Source organism: Glandiceps talaboti, chromosome 10 (genome assembly GCF_964340395.1).
Source record: "Glandiceps talaboti chromosome 10, keGlaTala1.1, whole genome shotgun sequence".
In the NCBI taxonomy this organism is placed as follows: domain Eukaryota; kingdom Metazoa; phylum Hemichordata; class Enteropneusta; family Spengelidae; genus Glandiceps; species Glandiceps talaboti.
Genome location: NC_135558.1, coordinates 22272021 through 22293355, shown reverse-complemented (window position 1 = coordinate 22293355; position 21335 = coordinate 22272021). Strand labels below are relative to the sequence as shown.

The following is a 21335-nucleotide window of genomic DNA, read 5'->3' as shown; positions in this document are numbered from 1 at the left end:
AAATATAGGACTGATATGTTTCTATGGTTACAGATCATGAGTTTAATACTCCAAATTGGTTGTAGACTTGGGGGTATAGGGCTAATGCACTGGTAAGATCTTAGTTCTAAGAATGAAGCTGCATCACAGCATAAGAGTCTGTATACTGACTCACAATACTTGTCTATTATAGGAACTACACTAAGTCAGTGCAAAAACAAAGATTTTACAGTACAGTGTATGGTAGCCTAGGACAATTCATACATGTTAGAAAAGGTGATATTTCAATTCAAGTACTGGAAATGAGTGTTAATGAGACAATTTCACTGAACATATCTGATATATAGCATAGTTCATTGATGTCAAATTAAAGTCATTGTATTTTGACCAAAAATAGATTTTCCCCTCTTTAGCAAGTCATAGTTTGTGAAAATAGCAAAAATTACATGTGTGAGAACTTTAATGAATGAACCAGTCATCTGTCTATTAAGTAATAAAAATAATGATAATAATAATAATAATAATAATAATAATAATAATAATAATAATAATAATAATAATAATTTAATTTATATAGCTAGTAAAATCCACAGAGACAGTGATCAGAGCTGCTTAAAATACAAAGCAAGCATAAAAAGTAAAAAAACTAAATTCCAGGTTTAAAGAGAAAGCAAGATTAAAAAGATGCATTTTCAGCATATGTTTAAAAACATTGAAATTATCACAATGACGGATTTGGAGAGGGAGAGCATTCCATAAAACTGGGGAAGAAACATTGAAAGCCCTGTCTCACCATGAGTTTTGTCCTGGCTGTAACCATACTAAGTTTAAAATGATCAGCAAAACATAGACTATGCCCCGGGACAATAAGAGACTGGCCAACTCACCAAGATATGGAGGACCAGAACCATGAAGACATTTAAAATTGATGACTAAGATAAATAAATAATACATTGACTTACGGGCAACCAATGTAATTCCTGTAGAAGTGGAGTGATGTGAACATGATGCTTCGAATGTGTAATAATTCTGGCTACAACATTTTGTACATGTTGAATGCGATTTATAGAGTACTGAGGTATACCGTGTAACAATGAATTGCATGAATCAATGTGAGGAGAAACAAGCGAATGAACTAGTTGTTCAGTGGCAGACCTATAGTAGACAGATATTTACCAACAAGAGCAATATGGCAAATATGAAACATGGAAGAACGACAAATCTGACTATTAACATGGTGAGGCTTCATAGTGAGACCAGATTGAAGGATGGCTCCATTTACAAGGCTTTACCTGATGACACCATGGGCAGAATTAGAAATCAATGCATTGAGGTGTGATTATTATTAATTGAATATATAATGTCATTTTGGTACAAGTCAGCTGGAAACAAGGGGCTAGCTCATGGACCTTATTAATTTAGCATTATCCTATTGGCAACATATCACCTTTGACATAGTAATTGGTTGAAAAATAGCTTTTAGTAGCCATTAGCTAGGCTATGGGCAGGATGAAGTTGACACGTTATGATGTCACCCTGCACTGGATGCTAATATAAATCCCCCCCCCCCCATCCCATACATTCTGTAGATTCAACAAAAATACAATGTAATTTGAGTTCACACCTCAAAGCCTAAATGATCCTTGTGTAGGGATAAATAGCAATATTTCCCTTTGAGAATTGAAATATAAATATGTATATTATGTACATGTAAGAGATTAAGGACTATTTAATTTAATACTGATATGTACTCATATTTAGTACATTCAGTGGGCTATATTGCAGTTGCAAGGAGTGAGAAATCATATAGTGAATCATTGTCATAAAAGCGAAACTGAAAGTTTGATTGGCAAATTGATTTAGTTGGTGGGGAAGTGGGTGGAGGGGTTGGGGTATTATTCTTATGGATCTCAGTAAAAAAATCCACAAAGAAAGCTAATTTTATCCTTGTAATGAAGATTAGTTTAATTATTTCATATTTTTGTGGAAAACATTTAATATCCATGACCAGTAAATGTCTGGAGGAAGTTTTTAAAGTGTATAGATGAGACAATTATCTGATCTCAGAGCTGTGTGTCATTTGGCTTTACAACAAGATTTGCAAGGAAAGATCTTGACATTTAACTGTTATTTGAGTCCTGTGAAAGGCTATAATAGGTGTCTACCTTCTAGCTAACTGTCACATGGTACCCTCAAATTGTGTAATTGTTCCAAACACGAAATATGACTGCTGAATTGATTTGTGGTTTGAGTATGATGAAATCTAAATCCTGAGAGCCCAGATAGTCAAATTTTGTAACTTCCAGATCTAAAAATAAGACCTGTAATTTTTAAAAGAATGATTTGTTTTGTGATTTGAGCATATATATCCAAATCATCTAAATGTCGAGTCCAGATTTTTCAACTTCATGTACTGCTATTGAAAAGACATGATTTATGGTTTCAGCAAAAGAAATCAACACATGGAGCCCTGCAGGGCAAAACTTTGTAACTTCAAACCTAAAAATATAACTCCCAATTCTAAATAATAGTGCCTCTGGCGTTGTAGCACAAATGTACAGTTTTTAAAATGTTTATTCACATGCTGATCCATGCTAGGTATAGGTGTTTATTTGCTGAATGATTATCCTGTTGTCTATCCAGCCCTGTTGTTATCTTTGCAATATACGCAATCATTTGGCTGTTGCTGTGGGCAAGGTTGCTAAACATATCTGCATACATTTTTAATGTTCTTATACATTTATTGCCATTATGCATTATTTTACAAATACAATGTACACCAGGAAAATGTTGTGATGTTGCTCGAAACAAGCAATCTACAATCCACACAAGACAACACCAAAACTAGCGACATAAGACAACTTGTCTATGAATCCCTGATGTTACCTTTGCGATATACATGATCATTTGGCTGTTGCTATGGGCATGGTCTTGTTGCTAGGCATATTTGCATACACTTTTTGAATGTTTGCTCACATCTAAGAATCCCTGTTGTTACCATTGTGAAATACATCATCGCTTGGCTCTTGCTATGGGTGTGGTCATAGTTGTTAGGGATATTTGCATGCATCTTTTGAAAGTTTACTCACTTGCCTACCAGATGTGGCTATTTTAGCAAAATATACTTGTATTTGGTTGATGCTAAGGGTGTGGTCATGGTTGCTGAGGCCAATTGTGTCAAAATGTTTTGAAGAAAATCTGCAGAACAACACTTCTAGAACTTACATCTCACCAAATTTCAGTCTCATTGACCAAGTAATTTTTGAGAGAGATGTTTTTTGACCAAAATTCAAATCTTTACACCTAATTTGCATATCATTGATGACATCATTATACATGTATACTTCATATTTCTTCATTTATACACCCCCAAATACATCCCCACTAAATTTTAGCCCAATCTCCTCAGTAGTTTTGGAATTAAAGACTTTTGACCAAAAAGACACATTTTTAACCCTAATTTGCATATTACTGATGGAATAATCATGTCATGAACAAATCTTAATCTATGAGCATTCCAACCAAATTTCAGACCAATCTGCCTAGTAGTTTTTAAGTTTAAATTTTTTGACCAAAAATGACATTCTTTTAACCAAATCACACACCTGTGATATGTTCATTTTGCTTTGAACAATTTCCCAACTAGACACCAAAAGTAACGTCCCCACCAAATACCAAGGCAGTCTGGTGGTTTTTGATTTATCCACACACACACACACACACACACACACATATATGCACACTCACACACACATTAACAGACAGGCAGGCAGGCAGATAGACAGACAGACAGACACCACTTGATGCCTATAAGACTACTGAACCTTATCAGTTCAGTTGTGTTAAAAATATATGTTTTGACACTTAAAATTAAATGTAAAAAAATCTGAATAATTGAACTGTAATAAGAAAAAATAAATTGGCAAAAGCAACTTTTTAATCAGCATTCCATAAACTGTGGGTAACTATTTTCCTATTGTTACACCAAATAAATCTGCAATCCATAAAATCTAATTTATACAGAGGGTGAATTCTCCTTTGGTGGTACCCAATTTATCAGAGAGATATAATGGTTCCCCTGAATGATAAAAAAAAAATAGAAAGAAAAATAAAGGATGATGATGACTTATGCAATTTTCCTTTGAGATGAAAAACACCATGTCATAAAGAGACCTCCAAAGTCCTAAGTTGAAAAACGTATAATAATATATATATCATGATATTTTGAATGCAATGCAGATAATTTATAGGCAAGTGTACCCATTATATACAAGTTCTCTTCTTCCACTTTTGATTGAGAAACAGACATGATTCAAACAAATCACTTGTCTTTCTTGAGTGTCTAACTTGATCTGACAGAATGATCCAAGTATAAGGTTTCAGCTGTGGTGCAATTTGACAACACAGTTTTCACACTTGCTAAGAAATCTAACCATTCAACTGGCAGTTATCAAGTCTACAAATTTGGTGTTCAATATATAGTTCATTTCATAATTTACAGTCAGAAGAGTTTCAAAATTTTAAACACTGGTGAAAAATGTCATGGACAAACAGTTCATGTACACAAACACAACAAAAATACAAGAGAGATGTGAAATTGATACATGTACATTTCCAAATATGAAGAAAAACAACAATACAAGACAGTTGACAACTACAAGTTTATTAATAATTCAATATTTACTTGGCTTTAGTAGCTGGGATAATCTTATTAAACTGAGATAATCTTATTAAACTGAGATAATCTTGACAATATTTTCTAACAAATTATGAATAGGCCTAACAGTTCAGTTATTATATGTAAAACCTATAGTTTTATTACATTTACTATCTCATGTAGTTAACTGTTCAACCCACTTACAATAATATAAAGATGTAATCATGCAATGTGCTTCTGATTGTATCAATCAATAAACAGGTCTGTTTGTGATTCACAAATATACATTGGATAGTGCCATACATCCTCCTCATTGATTCCCATGTCACATTGGGATTGATGGTCCAGTGATACTATTAGGTTACTAACATTTCAAATCCAATAACAATATAAATTTCATTTTCTGACCAATACTACATCATACACGTTAGATTTAAATACTTAATACTTTTTCCTTACATTGTGCCATGGATAGATATATTCAAAGATCAGCCAAGTAAATGTTGCAAACTAGTACTAATGCCCATAATTATGGTAAGCAAATAAATTCACAAATTATATTACATTACGGCACAAAATTACACTTATATCCACCCTAGTTTACTGAAAATATGATCTTGTGATTAACTACAATAATAAACCATCTTGCTGATCAAAGACATTATACATTTTTGTTATGAATTACACATCAAACAATTAAAATACAATGCAATTTACATTTTATCTGTGTGTGAATATTCTGTTTGGTGTGTGAATTAACTTCCTTGTCTCAGGCCTAATAAAAACATTGTTTGGTTCCGGTTACTAGACCCCACCTAGTTTTTCACTGCCGACTCTAAACTTTATTTTACATATTCAAGAAAAAAAAATCACGAAAATTGTGTGAAGTCTTGCCAGAAATAGTGGATGTGGAAACTGACATCAACTTCATAAAAAGACAATTACTGTTCTTCAATTTGTCATGGCTGTATATCTGATAGGAAGAAACCAATAACACAGAGACCATATGGAAAACAATGGAAAACATAACTACCTGAACTAGATACTTACTTATGAAAAAATAATAACAATAAAATAAAATAAAAAAATCTACCTACCCAACTATTCTTACTATTAAAATTGAGTATAATTGGAGCCACACAATTTTTTTTATTAGGCTTCATATCTATTAAAATAATGTTGCTTTGTCATGGTAACATGCTTGCACACTGAGTGTCTGTATTTTGGTTTGCCTTGTGAGATACAGAATTCAACATAGTTTAGCCTACTTTGAAACTCTATAGTCTCTCTTGTTTGGTAGTAACATCTATTTTTTATGCCTTAATATACAGGATGGACAGGATGTAGTAGATATCAGCATTTCCACCCTTCTCTTTCTTCTTCTTTAAAATTGTGTGGGTTCTCATCAGTCTGAGTAATATATCCCATAATAGTGCCCCAACATGTACTGAAGTCAGAAAGGTCATGAAGATCCGACCCATTATTTGACAGCTGATTTAAGTAGAATATAATTTTTTTTCTGATGGTGTTGAAGGCTGCCATGAAGAGACTCTTAGAGTGGCTTTAAAATGATGATTTAATAGTGCTAATTAGTAGTCATGGACTTGTATATTAAGTGAATGATTCATTGTTCCAGATGTGTATTGCCAAAGGAATTGCCCATTCCCTGGACAGTTACCCCTAAGACAATTCTTCTCCCGACAATGGCCTCCAAATTTTAATGCCTGTCATGTGAAAGGCATATTCCGTGTTGAAATATGCAAAAGTGGTTTTGTGAAGACCAGCAAAAGTAGCCATGTGTATACACAGCAGTGATGATGCTTAGTTGTTGGTGTCAATCAAAATACTTAACAAGTGCTAGGTGATAAGTGTGCAAGTGAGATAAGATGTTAACCTGATTTGATATAATGTGCATTACACAGGGTTGATACTCATCAACACAGAATCATTACAATTCACACACAATCAATAATCAATTACACTTAAATATATACCTACAGTGTTAATAGTTCTCTCTTGGATGTCATTCACCTTTCCTGTGTTTTCATGTATGCAAAAATGATAGACATAATACAATTAAGATGAATAGATAGACAAATATATAGTTCAGTAGATGAGTGGGTGGGTATCTATCTATCTATCTATCTATCTGGCTATCTATCCATCCATCCACCCATTCATCTATATACCTATCTATCTACCTATCTAGCCACCTGTTTATTCGTCGATCTACATGTATTTATTGTCAGTCTATTATACCTATCTGTCTATTTATCCATCGAACCATCAAGCCATCTACCTAAGTGTCTAGGCTAATGATAACTTATTGAAATGTGCCAACCTCTTTTGAATATGCCATGACTGATATTTCACTTACTGAAGTTTCAGGCAGGTAGGCATCGCATCATTTGGCAAAGTGAGGTCTAAACTTTTGATAATTGTCATTGATTGCATGACAATGCACAAAAGAATGAATACATTGAGGCCTCATTTCAACACTAGGCATTACAGTTGTGGTTAGGCAGATTTTGATTTTTAGTAGTTGCTAAACAGATAGTACAATATGGTACAACATGGAAAATGAGTTTGTGTCAGATGACTTTATCGTCCTGTTAGACATAATACAATTAAGTAAGGTCGTATCTGCCTATACAATTGCATAGCAGATACAACCTTACTGCACTGATGTTGTGATGTTATGTTACAATAGTCATTTACATCTCTTCTGGCCCTCACTTCCGGTCTGACAACTGCTTGTGAAAAATGCTTCTAGTGGCAAAACCATGAAATCTTATCTTTCTGAATATGGTGTGTTGTCAAACACCTCACAATGATTCAACCTTTTCATGTGATGATTTGATGTCTTTTTCTTAATAACTGGAAAATAACAAAGAAAAGTTGCGACCACTTGACTTGGCTAAGTGGTGTAAAAAACTTAAATACATGCCCTACTTACAAATTGACTAATATACAGAGACATTGCTTTCTTTGAAGTGACATACTATATTACCACTATCTTGGATGTCAAATTTTGATAATGCAAATTTTATTTATTTACAGTATGACAGTAGTATTGAAAGAAACTAGTGATACAAAAAGTGAGTAAAATAAGTAATCAGTGTATAAGACATAAGGAAAGGGTACACTGAGTAGAAGTTTAGATGAAGAGTTGACAAATATATACACGTACTTGTGACACACTATCTGAATTCTAATCATATATGTAAGTATATAGTATATAATAATCGTCAATGTGAAAGAGATACCATACAAATTGACAGGTATATAATAATAATCGTCAATGTGAAAGAGATACCATACAAATTGACAGGTATATAATAATAATCGTCAATGTGAAAGAGATACCATACAAATTGACAGGTATATAGTAATTGTTGATGTGAAAGAGATACCATACAAATTGACAGGTATATAGTAATTGTTGATGTGAAAGAGATACCATACAAATTGACAGGTATATAATAATAATCGTCAATGTGAAAGAGATACCATACAAATTGACAGGTATATAGTAATTGTTGATGTGAAAGAGATACCATACAAATTGACAGGTATATAATAATAATCGTCAATGTGAAAGAGATACCATACAAATTGACAGGTATATAATAATAATCGTCAATGTGAAAGAGATACCATACAAATTGACAGGTATATAGTAATTGTTGATGTGAAAGAGATACCATACAAATTGACAGGTATATAGTAATTGTTGATGTGAAAGAGATACCATACAAATTGACAGGTATATAGTAATTGTTGATGTGAAAGAGATACCATACAAATTGACAGGTATATAGTAATTGTTGATGTGAAAGAGATACCATACAAATTGACAGGTATATAATAATAATTGTTGATGTGAAAGAGATACCATACAAATTGACAGGTATATAGTAATTGTTGATGTGAAAGAGATACCATACAAATTGACAGGTATATAGTAATTGTTGATGTGAAAGAGATACCATACAAATTGACAGGTATATAGTAATTGTTGATGTGAAAGAGATACCATACAAATTGACAGGTATATAGTAATTGTTGATGTGAAAGAGATACCATACAAATTGAAAGGTATATAGTAATCGTCAATAGACAAACATACATACAAGTGTACCCAGGATAAGGATATCTGATTTTAGTTCTATCGATTGGAGGAACATAACCATATTATACCACACAAACACAAGCCAAGTTGAATGTTTGCAAAATATATCAAATTTATACCTTGGTAGATACCACATGCATGCCAAGATGTATACCCTTGTAGTTAAGTGTCACGACATTGGTGTTTATGCCATTCATTCTGTGGTGTCCAAAATGATAAAAAATGTTGCTATTACTCTCCCCAATTTTTCATAAATCATAGCACAGGTATAATCATGTAATTCCTTGACATTTTTCTTCATTGAGCCAAACATTACCATGAAATATGGGTTTTGTCACTACTCCCCTTTAAAAGTGACAAGACAACTACTTGTATTTTCCTTGGCTGACTGATTATAAGAAAAAATATATGTTTGAGTATTATCTTCATGGTGATTGATTGCCTTACAATCTGTGTTGTTGTTTCCGTTTAATTATATTGTGATTAATAAGACAATCTAAAAAAATGTCACTGTTGCAACATATTAGATTATTCCCCAATATTTTTTCTTTGTTCAGCTAAGTAAAATATGAGTAACCTAAGGGGCTTTGACAAACCTCTAGGTCATAACTATTTCCTGCTGAACAATGAAAACTATTGGGGAATAGTTTAATTATACCTCCTCAAGAAAAGTGCATCAAAATTAAGAAAAATAATGGTGATTTGGATCATTTTGATTATATATTGAGCACCACAGAACCAGTGATGAAGACTTGGGGTTGTTGTGACATAGACAGCCAGGGTATATAATCCATAATATATATATATTCAGTTCAAACATAGACAGCCAGGGTATATAATCCATATATATATATTCTGTTCAAACATAGACAGCCAGGGTATATAATCCATATATACATGTATATTCAGTTCAAAGACAATAACTTGGCTTGTGCATGATATAAATGAGTTTGCTTTATTATAATCTTTATGAAAAACCAACACTTTGTTCCAAAAGGTAATTTCTTTGTAGTATGGTCACCGTGGCAAAAATGAGAACTGTTTCTTTCTACTGCAATGATTACTGTTAAATTAGTATAAATTTTTAAAGATTTCTAATTACTCTTGTAAGTTCTTTGAATATGATGCTAAATAGGGAGATCATTATATAATTAACTGAATACAAAAATATCTTTATATGTCCATGCATAAAATGTAACCAAACACTAAACATCAAACATCATCAAAATTATTTACAAAATCTGAAATGATCTATGATTTCTTCTTTTCATATAATATACACTCTGACATATCTACAACATGGCGTGTGTGATAATCTTATAAACAAATACTATACACATTTCTGAATAGCTGATAACTTGTCATAATTATTATAAACCTAAGACGGAGAGGCTGTAAAAAGTGAAACAAAAAGATTCACAAAATTGAACAAGATCCATATCTTATGCTACATGTAATCCTAGAATCCATATATTATGCTACATGTAATTCTAGAATCCATATCTTATGCTACATGTAATTCTAGGATCCATATATTATGCTACATGTAATTCTAGAATCCATATCTTATGCTACATGTAATTCTAGGATCCATATCTTATGCTACATGTAATTCTAGAATCCATATCTTATGCTACATGTAATTCTAGGATCCATATCTTATGCTACATGTAATTCTAGAATCCATATATTATGCTACATGTAATTCTAGAATCCATATCTTATGCTACATGTAATTCTAGGATCCATATCTTATGCTACATGTAATTCTAGAATCCATATCTTATGCTACATGTAATTCTAGAATCCATATCTTATGCTACATGTAATTCTAGAATCCATATCTTATGCTACATGTAATTCTAGGATCCATATCTTATGCTACATGTAATTCTAGAATCCATATCTTATGCTACATGTAATTCTAGAATCCATATCTTATGCTACATGTAATACTGGGATCCATATCTTATGCTACATGTAATTTGAGAATCCATATCTTATGCTACATGTAATTCTAGAATCCATATATTATGCTACATGTAATTCTAGAATCCATATCTTATGCTACATGTAATTCTAGGATCCATATCTTATGCTACATGTAATTCTAGGATCCATATCTTATGCTACATGTAATTCTAGGATCCATATCTTATGCTACATGTAATTCTAGAATCCATATCTTATGCTACATGTAATTCTAGAATCCATATCTTATGCTACATGTAATTCTAGGATCCATATCTTATGCTACATGTAATTCTAGAATCCATATCTTATGCTACATGTAATTCTAGGATCCATATCTTATGCTACATGTAATTCTAGAATCCATATCTTATGCTACATGTAATTCTAGAATCCATATCTTATGCTACATGTAATTCTAGGATCCATATCTTATGCTACATGTAATTCTAGAATCCATATCTTATGCTACATGTAATTTGAGAATCCATATCTTATGCTACATGTAATTCTAGAATCCATATCTTATGCTACATGTAATTCTAGAATCCATATCTTATGCTACATGTAATTCTAGGATCTGAAGCGTTGAGAGAAGATTTGTACCTGGTCTATATGGATTATGTGACAATTTACATGGTACTCAATTACTGACATGTTTACAGCTGTTTGTGTACTCAATTGAATTATCGCAATAATGTTACTAAATGGAAAATACAAAGCCAGGAATCTCTTCATGATGTAAATGAATAGTTACATAGGTCATAAGTTCATTCTCCATCCAGTTTCAACATCTTCTATTCAACAGTTCCCAACAGAATATTTCATTGCTAGTTGTCAACATACATAACTCAGTGGATAGAACAGCAACACACAACATATAATTATGTGACATTACAGGTACATAGATTTCACTGCAATCAGACGTATAGCTTGGCTTACCTCCGGTGGGGTTTTTCTGGTGCTACAATAGAAGAAAGTAATCATATCAAAATGTATCTATAAATAATAAATGTGTGTGTGTGTGTGTGTGTGTGCGTGCCTGCCTGCCTGCGTGCGTGCGTGCATGCATGCGTGCGTGCGTGTGTGTGTGTATGTATGGATGGAAGGGTCAAGGCAGGTGGTTGGGTGGGTAGGGAGGTAGATAGGTAGGTAGGTATACAAGGGTAGGTATGTATGTATGACATTGTATGTACATACTTATGTAACTATTTAGATATAAAGCTAAGTTTATGAATAGGTGTATATATGTATGGTGTGATCTACATGTATAGTATATACAATGCAATACTTACGTGGTTCAGACAACTTGACATGAATGGGTTCTAGAATTTCTTCCAATAATTTCTTTTGGTGTACAAAGTCTTCAATTGTAGGATCTTCTGTAGTCTCCAACCATTCTTGTTTCTCAGCACATGCATTTAAGCCAGTTACCTACATCAGGAACAAGTTTTGAATTTTAACTATACAATCAATAGAGAGTGCATTGTTAGCCTACAAAAAATACTTGAATATGAACTTATACTTATTAAATCTGACGTTCACGCAAAGTGTTCAATTAATTTCTCATCAAAAATAAAGCAACACTTGAATTTGTAGCTGTCTAGGTATAATGATAATGTTTATGACAAGTACATGTATGTAACAATATGGACACATCTACATTGATAATGTTTATAACTAGTAGTATGGACACATCTACATTGATAATGTTTATAACTAGTAGTATGGACACATCTACATTGATAATGTTTATAACTAGTAGTATGGACACATCTACATTGATAATGTTTGTAACTAGTAGTAGTATGGACACATCTACATTGATAATGTTTGTAACTAGTAGTATGGACACATCTACATTGATAATGTTTATAACTAGTAGTATGGACACATCTACATTGATAATGTTTATAACTAGTAGTAGTATGGACACATCTACATTGATAATGTTTGTAACTAGTAGTATGGACACATCTACACTGATAATGTTTATAACTAGTAGTAGTATGGACACATCTACATTGATAATGTTTGTAACTAGTAGTATGGACACATCTACACTGATAATGTTTATAACTAGTAGTATGGACACATCTACATGGATAATGTTTGTAACTAGTAGTATGGACACATCTATACTGATAATGTTTGTAACTAGTAGTATGGACACATCTACATTGATAATGTTTATAACTAGTAGTATGGACACATCTACATTGATAATGTTTGTAACTAGTAGTATGGACACATCTACATTAATAATGTTTATAACTAGTAGTATGGACACATTCTACATTGATAATGTTTGTAACTAGTAGTATGGACACATCTATACTGATAATGTTTGTAACTAGTAGTATGGACACATCTACATTAATAATGTTTGTAACTAGTAGTATGGACACATCTACATTAATAATGTTTATAACTAGTAGTATGGACACATTCTACATTGATAATGTTTGTAACTAGTAGTATGGACACATTCTACATTGATAATGTTTGTAACTAGTAGTATGGACACATTCTACACTGATAATGTGTGTAACTAGTAGTATGGACACATCTACATTGATAATGTGTGTAACTAGAAGTGTGGACACATCTACATGGATAATGTTTATAACTAGTAGTATGGACACATCTACATTGATAATGTGTGTAACTAGAAGTGTGGACACATCTACATGGATAATGTTTATAACTAGTAGTATGGACACATCTACATTGATAATGTTTATAACTAGTAGTATGGACACATCTACATTGATAATGTTTATAACTAGTAGTATGGACACATCTACATTGATAATGTTTGTAACTAGTAGTATGGACACATCTATACTGATAATGTTTGTAACTAGTAGTATGGACACATCTACATTGATAATGTTTATAACTAGTAGTATGGACACATCTACATTGATAATGTTTATAACTAGTAGTATGGACACATCTACATTGATAATGTTTGTAACTAGTAGTATGGACACATCTATACTGATAATGTTTGTAACTAGTAGTATGGACACATCTACATTGATAATGTTTATAACTAGTAGTATGGACACATCTACATTGATAATGTTTATAACTAGTAGTATGGACACATCTACATTGATAATGTTTGTAACTAGTAGTATGGACACATCTACATGGATAATGTTTATAAATAGTAGTATGGACACATCTACACTGATATTAATGTTTATAAATAGTAGTATGGACACATCTACACTGATATTAATGTTTATGACAATTAGTATGTCAACAATGTCACACAAGCTCAATAAGCGAACATTGTTCGTTTTTTTGTTGTTTTTTTTTGGGGGGGGGAGGGTGTCTGCTGTCAATGAGATTGCTGAACTTCATTTTCACACATCTAACCAAATTTTGAAAACTTTCACACCTTCAGTGATACCAAATTCTGTATTTACTACAAACTCATAAGATGTTGAAAGTTACTTCTAATGTGAGATACAGTACTGGGTTTCTGGTAATCTAGCTGCTAGGCCTCGGGTGTTCTTCCGATACTGTATGACAATCGACCGATTCGGTCGCTTTCGAGGATGGAACATCTGAGGTCTAGCTAAAGTCATCTCCGCATTTAAGGGATATAAATAACTGCCAATCAGAAGACCTCATTGATGACTAGTACAAACAGAGGACAATAGTTGATTTTTTCATGCATATTCAGCTTAAGGGGCTTGTAAAAATAACCACCAATGCCTTAACTGAAATGTTTGAATGACAACGTCTACACACTCATCAAACTCACAATTACCATAAAGTGATAAGACATAGTAGTACGCCTTATTGAGATCATGGGTTATTGAATATATTAACAAATTATATATATATATGCATACATGGCCAACCAATGGCCATACATCATCTCAATGGAATGTCAAGTCTAAAAAATGACTTTAGCTAGATGTTCGAGTGTTCCGTCCTCACAGCGAACTTCATTCGCTTATCGTATCGGAAGAAAGCTCAAATATCTAGCAGCAAGACAATAGTATTTTAATGTAAATTATACCATCATGTTTTTACATTGTATTGATCATACATGTAGTGGTGTGACCACTACAATTTCATCATGGTTTACATCATATATAAACATGCCAATGTTAACATGCCAATGTTGCACTTGTGAATTACATTTAGTTAAGGGGGACAGTGTTTTGTCCTAAATGAATGAAGTTCGCTTATTGAGCTTGTGTGATATTGTGTGATTGTCCCCATGTACATTTAGTCAAGTGGTTGGTTTGCCCAAGAAGAACTAGAAGTGACAGTGGTGGTCGTGGTCACGGTCATGGTGGTGGTGGTTATGGTGAGGATGAGAGATGGCAATACAATCAAAAGATTACATGCAACCACTGTCAATATTTCTAACCATTTCAACTTCATGGGAGAGAAAATAAAATAAAACACAGGAAGAGACAGCACTATAAATAACCATTGCCAGGAAATCTGCTTCAAGCATCCTCAATTAGATGAGACATTTAACAAAAGTAGTGGAAAACAGATTGCATGAGGTGAAAATAATGACTTCACACTCAACTCATGAGGGAGATATTATGAAAGAAGTCAGAAAAACTGTAGGTGGGGTTGATTTCACTGTCAAACAAAAAACAAGTGAAATCAAACAGGAAACAGAGGCAGTGATGTGAGTTGTTTGTCCACCATCATTGAATTTCCTATTAGTTCTAACTAATTATATAATGTTATTTAAGCTTAAGGTTTGAGAACATTTTTCATAATTCTTTCTGGCGATTCTGTTACCAGGATGGCTTTGTAATAACTTATTCAGTAGCTACAAGTAAATATTTTTTTGCATTCATGTTTGCAGTATTTTCTGCTGCACTTTCACTTACTATGCTCTGAAAGGTTGGACACATAGAACATCAAATAACCACACCACACTTACACTCACATGTCATGGGGTTCTGGTAAAATAGGAAACCTAGAAAAGTCCTTTTCAATAACCTTCTCTAAAATAGAGTTACAAAAATAGTGCCAATGGCATTGTAGCACAACTATACAATCTAAAAAAATGTTTATCCACATGCTGATTGATGCTAGGTATAGGTGTTCATGTGCTGAATGACAACCCAGTTGCCTATCCAACCCTGTTGTTATCTTTGCAATAAATGTGATCATTTGGCTGTTGCTATGGGCATGGTCTTGTTGCTAGGGATATTTGCATACATTTTTTGAACATGTACTCACTTGACTACCAGATGTTGTTGTTATTTTAGCAAAATATACTGGTGTTTTGCTGTTCCTAGGGGCGTGGTCATAGTTGCTAGGGCCAATTGTGTCAAAATGTTTTAATTGAACAAAATCTGCGGAATAACACTTCTAGAAACATCTCATCAAATTTCAGTCTCATTGGCTTTTTGAGATATAAATTTTTGACCAAAATTCATATTTTTACACCTAATTTGCATATCACTGATGAGATCATTATTATGCATAATATTTCTTCATCTATACATCCCCAGATGCAACCCCATTAACCTTAATCCCAATTTGCTCCATAGTTGTGGAATTATTGACTTTTGACCAAAACGACATGGCAACATTGTTTAGGTAATTGAAGGGTATAAGCATATAAATTTCAGATAAGATGAAATCATCTTCAATTGTGTTCAAGTTGACAACATTAACACCTTCCAGAAATATGCATCTTGAGAGTGTCAACTTCAAAATTTGAGAATGAAAGAGGAACGTTTTTCATAAGATAAAGAGGTTGCTACAATTCTGTTGTATAAATCAATGTCTAACCTTGATATTTCCATCCTACTACATTTGTATGTTAAAATACTGGTAAAATTGATTCAAACTTAAATATGAATTTATTTAGCTTACGTTTCACGATTGTTGGATTATCATGAAAATGTTGTTTCACCTGACACATACATGTACTTGATATACAGTCATGTATATACATTGTAGCTATATGCCAAATGGTTCAAATTCAAAGATAAGTCATTTCATGTATCAATGACTGTACATTGTATATAATATACAATCACTTGGATATTGCAATGTCATGCAGGAAACCATGAATCAATCAATCACAAAATGCTTCCCATTATGATTAGTCTGGATGCCAACTATGGCTTCTAACCACATACTGTACTGTATAGGGACTAGACTACATTATGATTGGCTGAAACAGTTCTCACATTGGGAAGCTCCACCCTCCTCAGTATTTCACATGGGATGCTACTGCAGCCATGTGACATAGTGGATTGATTAAAATCTATAAAAATATATGCCGATTTTCTTGTTGACTTTCCATTAAGATTAAATATTGTATTCATATTATGTACATGTACTAAGCACATGGTTGGTGGGGTAAGATATAATACTTTGAAAAAAACATCCAAAAAACTTAAATGAATGGTACTAAGCTAAAAAATAAATCAATTGCAAAGTACATCAACACTGCGAGAAATCTCTTTTTGGATCACCAACAGATTGACCACCAATACATACTAGAAATCTCTCTTTGGACCACCAGTACATACTAGACTCTCTTTGGACCACCAATACATACTAGAAATCTGTCTTTGGACCACCAATACATACTGGACTCTCTTTTTGGACCACCAATACATACTAGAAATATCTCTTTGGACCACCAATACATAGAAGAGATCTCTTTTTGGACCACCAATACATACTAGAAATCTCTTTTTGGACCACCAATGCATACCAGAAATCTCTTTTTGGACCACCAATACATACTAGAAATCTCTTTTTGGACCATAAATACATACAATACTTGAGTTCTATTTTTTAAGAATGAACACACACAAAATTTCTGTTTTACAAGTCCTACCTTATCATCCTTTGATAATCTTCCAAGCACTTTTTGTGGATCTTCAATGGTTTCTTTTGTTTCTCTCACCAGTTGTACCAGAGCATTCCTTGCTTCTGTAAATGAATCAAATACTCTACATGATTGTAAATGGTCAACTTTTGTACAGTTTATGTAGACTGTGAACAATGACATTTACAGGCAGAATCATATCATGCAATCAAGAGATTAAAATTACAAAACTTAAACCACTTAAAATTTGAGACGAGGAAAATAGCTTCTCCTCTCAATACATACTAAAATACCAAAAATCTGCATGTAAAATTTATACCAAGTAATAGAAGTGTAATTCTGTCAGGATAAAGTGTGTTACAAAAGAAAGACATTCAAAATAAATTGATTGTCCAAGTCTCTGAATTCACCAGTTTGCAAGCTGTCTTTTTTTGGTAATCTGATGATATGTATGGTAAAATCACAAGGGAATAATAAACAAACTGTTGGTGTACCATCCATAGAGGAATCTGGTATGTGTCTTAAAATGTAGAAATGATCCCAGATTAACTAAACTGTGACAACCGAGACTAACTGTACTGACAACCCAGACTAACTATACTATGATAACCCAGACTAACTTTAATAGTAACTGTACTATGACAACCAAGACCAATTTAGTAACTGTACTATGACAACGCAGACTAACTATATACTATGACAACCCAGACTACCTGTACTATGATAACCCAGACTAACTATACTATGACAACCCAGACTAACTTTAATAGTAACTGTACTATGACAACCCAGACTACCTGTACTATGACAACCCAGACTAACTTAGTAACTGTACTATGACAACCCAGACTACCTGTACTATGACAACCCAGACTAACTTAGTAACTGTACTATGACAACCCAGACTAACTTAGTAACTGTACTATGACAACCCAGACTAACTGTGCTATGACAACCCAGACTAACTATACTATGACAACCCAGACTACCTGTACTTTGACAACCCAGACTAACTTAGTAACTGTACTATGACAACCCAGACTAACTTAGTAACTGTACTATGACAACCCAGACTAACTTAGTAACTGTACTATGACAACCCAGACTAACTTAGTAACTGTACTATGACAACCCAGACTAACTTAGTAACTATACTATGACAACCCAGACTAACTGTGCTATGACAACCCAGACTAACTATACTATGACAACCCAGACTAACTATACAGTGACATTATAACCATATATCCTGTACTTACCTGCCCAGTCTAAATATTGAGCACAATCTAATCTGCTGTATCTGACAGCAGTTTCCTTGGGTCTTTCACCGTGAACTGTTTTCATCTGCATATCTGCTCCAAACTCAACTAAACACTTGATGCAGTCCAGCTTACCCCAGGCAGATGCTCTATGCAGTGATGTGTATCCTGTGAATACAGAGTAACATGCATATGTTTATCAAACTAGAATTTTAGGGTTCTTCATAGATGCCTCAGTGATTTATATTGCATATATTGTATTAGCTATGGCACAAACTATGCAGGACACTTGACTCTGAGATCAGCATAAAAGCACACATTTGTAACAAAGTTTAGGGAAAAATTAATAATTTGCCAAGTGATTATGCGTTTGTTTGTTTGTCGCTAAGAGTGGAAAGATACATGAGAACAATGGCATCACAAACTTGTATGATGTCATCATGTCATCTGCTGTAATATTTTCCAACATAGGGAAATTCTTGCCAAGATTAATAGGGCTGCTAATTATGTGAAGCCCTTGGCAGGGTCCAACTTAGTCTTGCTACTGGACTTCTTGGGCTATTTTGCCAGTGCTACTCAAGGAGTACCTATTACCTTTCAACTTTATACAACAACTTCCAAAGTGCAGACCCAAGGTCTTACTACAAGACTACATGTAGCGCCAATTGATTGGAGAAAATATGTAGCTATATTATTTTCAATCATGAACAATACTGGCAACAGATGTCAATTTTTTTCATAATTTTCTTCATAATCAATATGAATCTCAATACTGAAAGCTTCATACTATGCCAATTAATAATAGAGTAAAGAATTGTGTTTAATTCTACAATAGCATTGTCTAAAAAGTATACAATTACAAAGCACAGTTTCAAGTTCTTCTAAGTAATTTAAAGTTGAAGGGATTTTTTCATCTGCATTTTTAGTGTTTTTGCCAAAATTCAGTTACTCATATCATATTAATGTTGTAACAGAGCAACTAAACTATCATAAAAATCTATATCTTGACTTGTGGATAGTGAACATTGGTAAAATACCTGGGGAACACAAGTACATGTTGTAGATGTTACTTCCTATACAAATCATTTTAAAATTAAAACCATGGATGCACTATTACTACTACTAGGGGAGATAATACATCCATGAATGCACTATTACTACTACTAGGGGAGATAATACATCCATGCTAAAGTAAAACATACCTCTGCATGTAATAATCTAGCCATAGAACAACAAAACTCAAATTTTCTACTTTTACCATTCTTTTTCTCTTTTTTTCAATAGATTGTATTCTTTCTAAATTGTATAATTATGCTTGAAATGAAACATCACACTACTATAATATATATATATATATATATATATATATATATATATATATATATATATATATATATATATATATATATATATATATATATATATATATATATATATATATATAACTCGGTGAGTATCAATCTGCTAAGACAGTGCTCTATACCGCAGTGGCAGAGCGTAATAGTTTTGTTGTAGTGGTGCTATCGTTTTCGCCTGATGATATATATATATATATATATATATATATATATATATATATATATATATATATATATATATATATATATATATATATATATATATATATATATAATAATTATATACAGAGTTTTTGTATGTACATGTAGAATGTTTTTTAATTCTACATTGTTAGCATAACTTGTAAAAATAAAACACACTTACTGCAAAAAAAGGTGTACAGTAGATAAGTCCAGTAGCAAAAATGACATACAACAATTATGGTGAGCAGTCGTTAGGTCGTTACCAAGGCAACAGCGAGGGCGCACAGTGTTGAGCTTGCTGATTCAACTTAACCTCACCACTTTTATAGAATTTAGAAATTTTTGGTATATTTTGAGGAATATCTATGTTGTGGTAATATGATTTTGCTGTATTAAAACAAAACTGGCGTATCCCCTGTTCAACTGACTACATACTTACCTCTTGCCGTTGCCCTGTCGGCCTCTGTCCCATTTTCAAGAAGTGCTCTAACGATGTCCTCTCTGCCCAGAACACAAGCAAAATCTAGCGGTGACTTTCCTTCCCTGTCTCGAATATTTGCGTCCGCCCCCTTCTCTAACAACACTTTTAAAACATCTAATGTTCCTTTGATACATGCTAAATCAACAGGGGCCTTCCCAGCCTCATCACGTTCACGCAAAAGTTTGTCAACTTCGCCATGGTACGGATCCTCTTCGTTGTCAAAACATTGCTGTAGCCGTTCGGCGTCGTTACGATTTATACATTCTATAACAATATTTGCTACCCTTGGTGGTTCGGCAGACTGTGGAGCATCGCATATTTCTTCTGAAGTCCGATTTTGACCTTCTGCACTCATAGTTCCTCCTTAAATTTGGTCGCTCCGTTCAAATGTATCGGTAATGGCAAGGGATTCCCGTCGTGGTTTCCTACAACACCGTGACGTCATTATCCCGTGTAAGTCTCGTTTAG

At 33.2% G+C, this 21335-nt stretch overlaps 1 protein-coding gene across 1 annotated transcript; it reads right to left on the bottom strand.

Annotated features, from left to right (window-relative positions):
* Positions 1–4035: 4035 nt before the first annotated feature.
* On the bottom strand, positions 4036–21275 carry LOC144441412 (ankyrin repeat domain-containing protein 45-like). The gene is made up of 6 exons (XM_078130983.1): positions 20826–21275; positions 18846–19013; positions 17596–17690; positions 12035–12173; positions 11682–11703; positions 4036–4057 (listed from the first exon to the last, which is right to left on the bottom strand). The coding sequence occupies exons 1-6, from the start codon at positions 21220–21222 to the stop codon at positions 4036–4038; spliced, it is 843 nt and encodes a 280-aa protein (XP_077987109.1). The 5' UTR covers positions 21223–21275.
* Between the last annotated feature and the right edge of the window lie 60 nt (positions 21276–21335).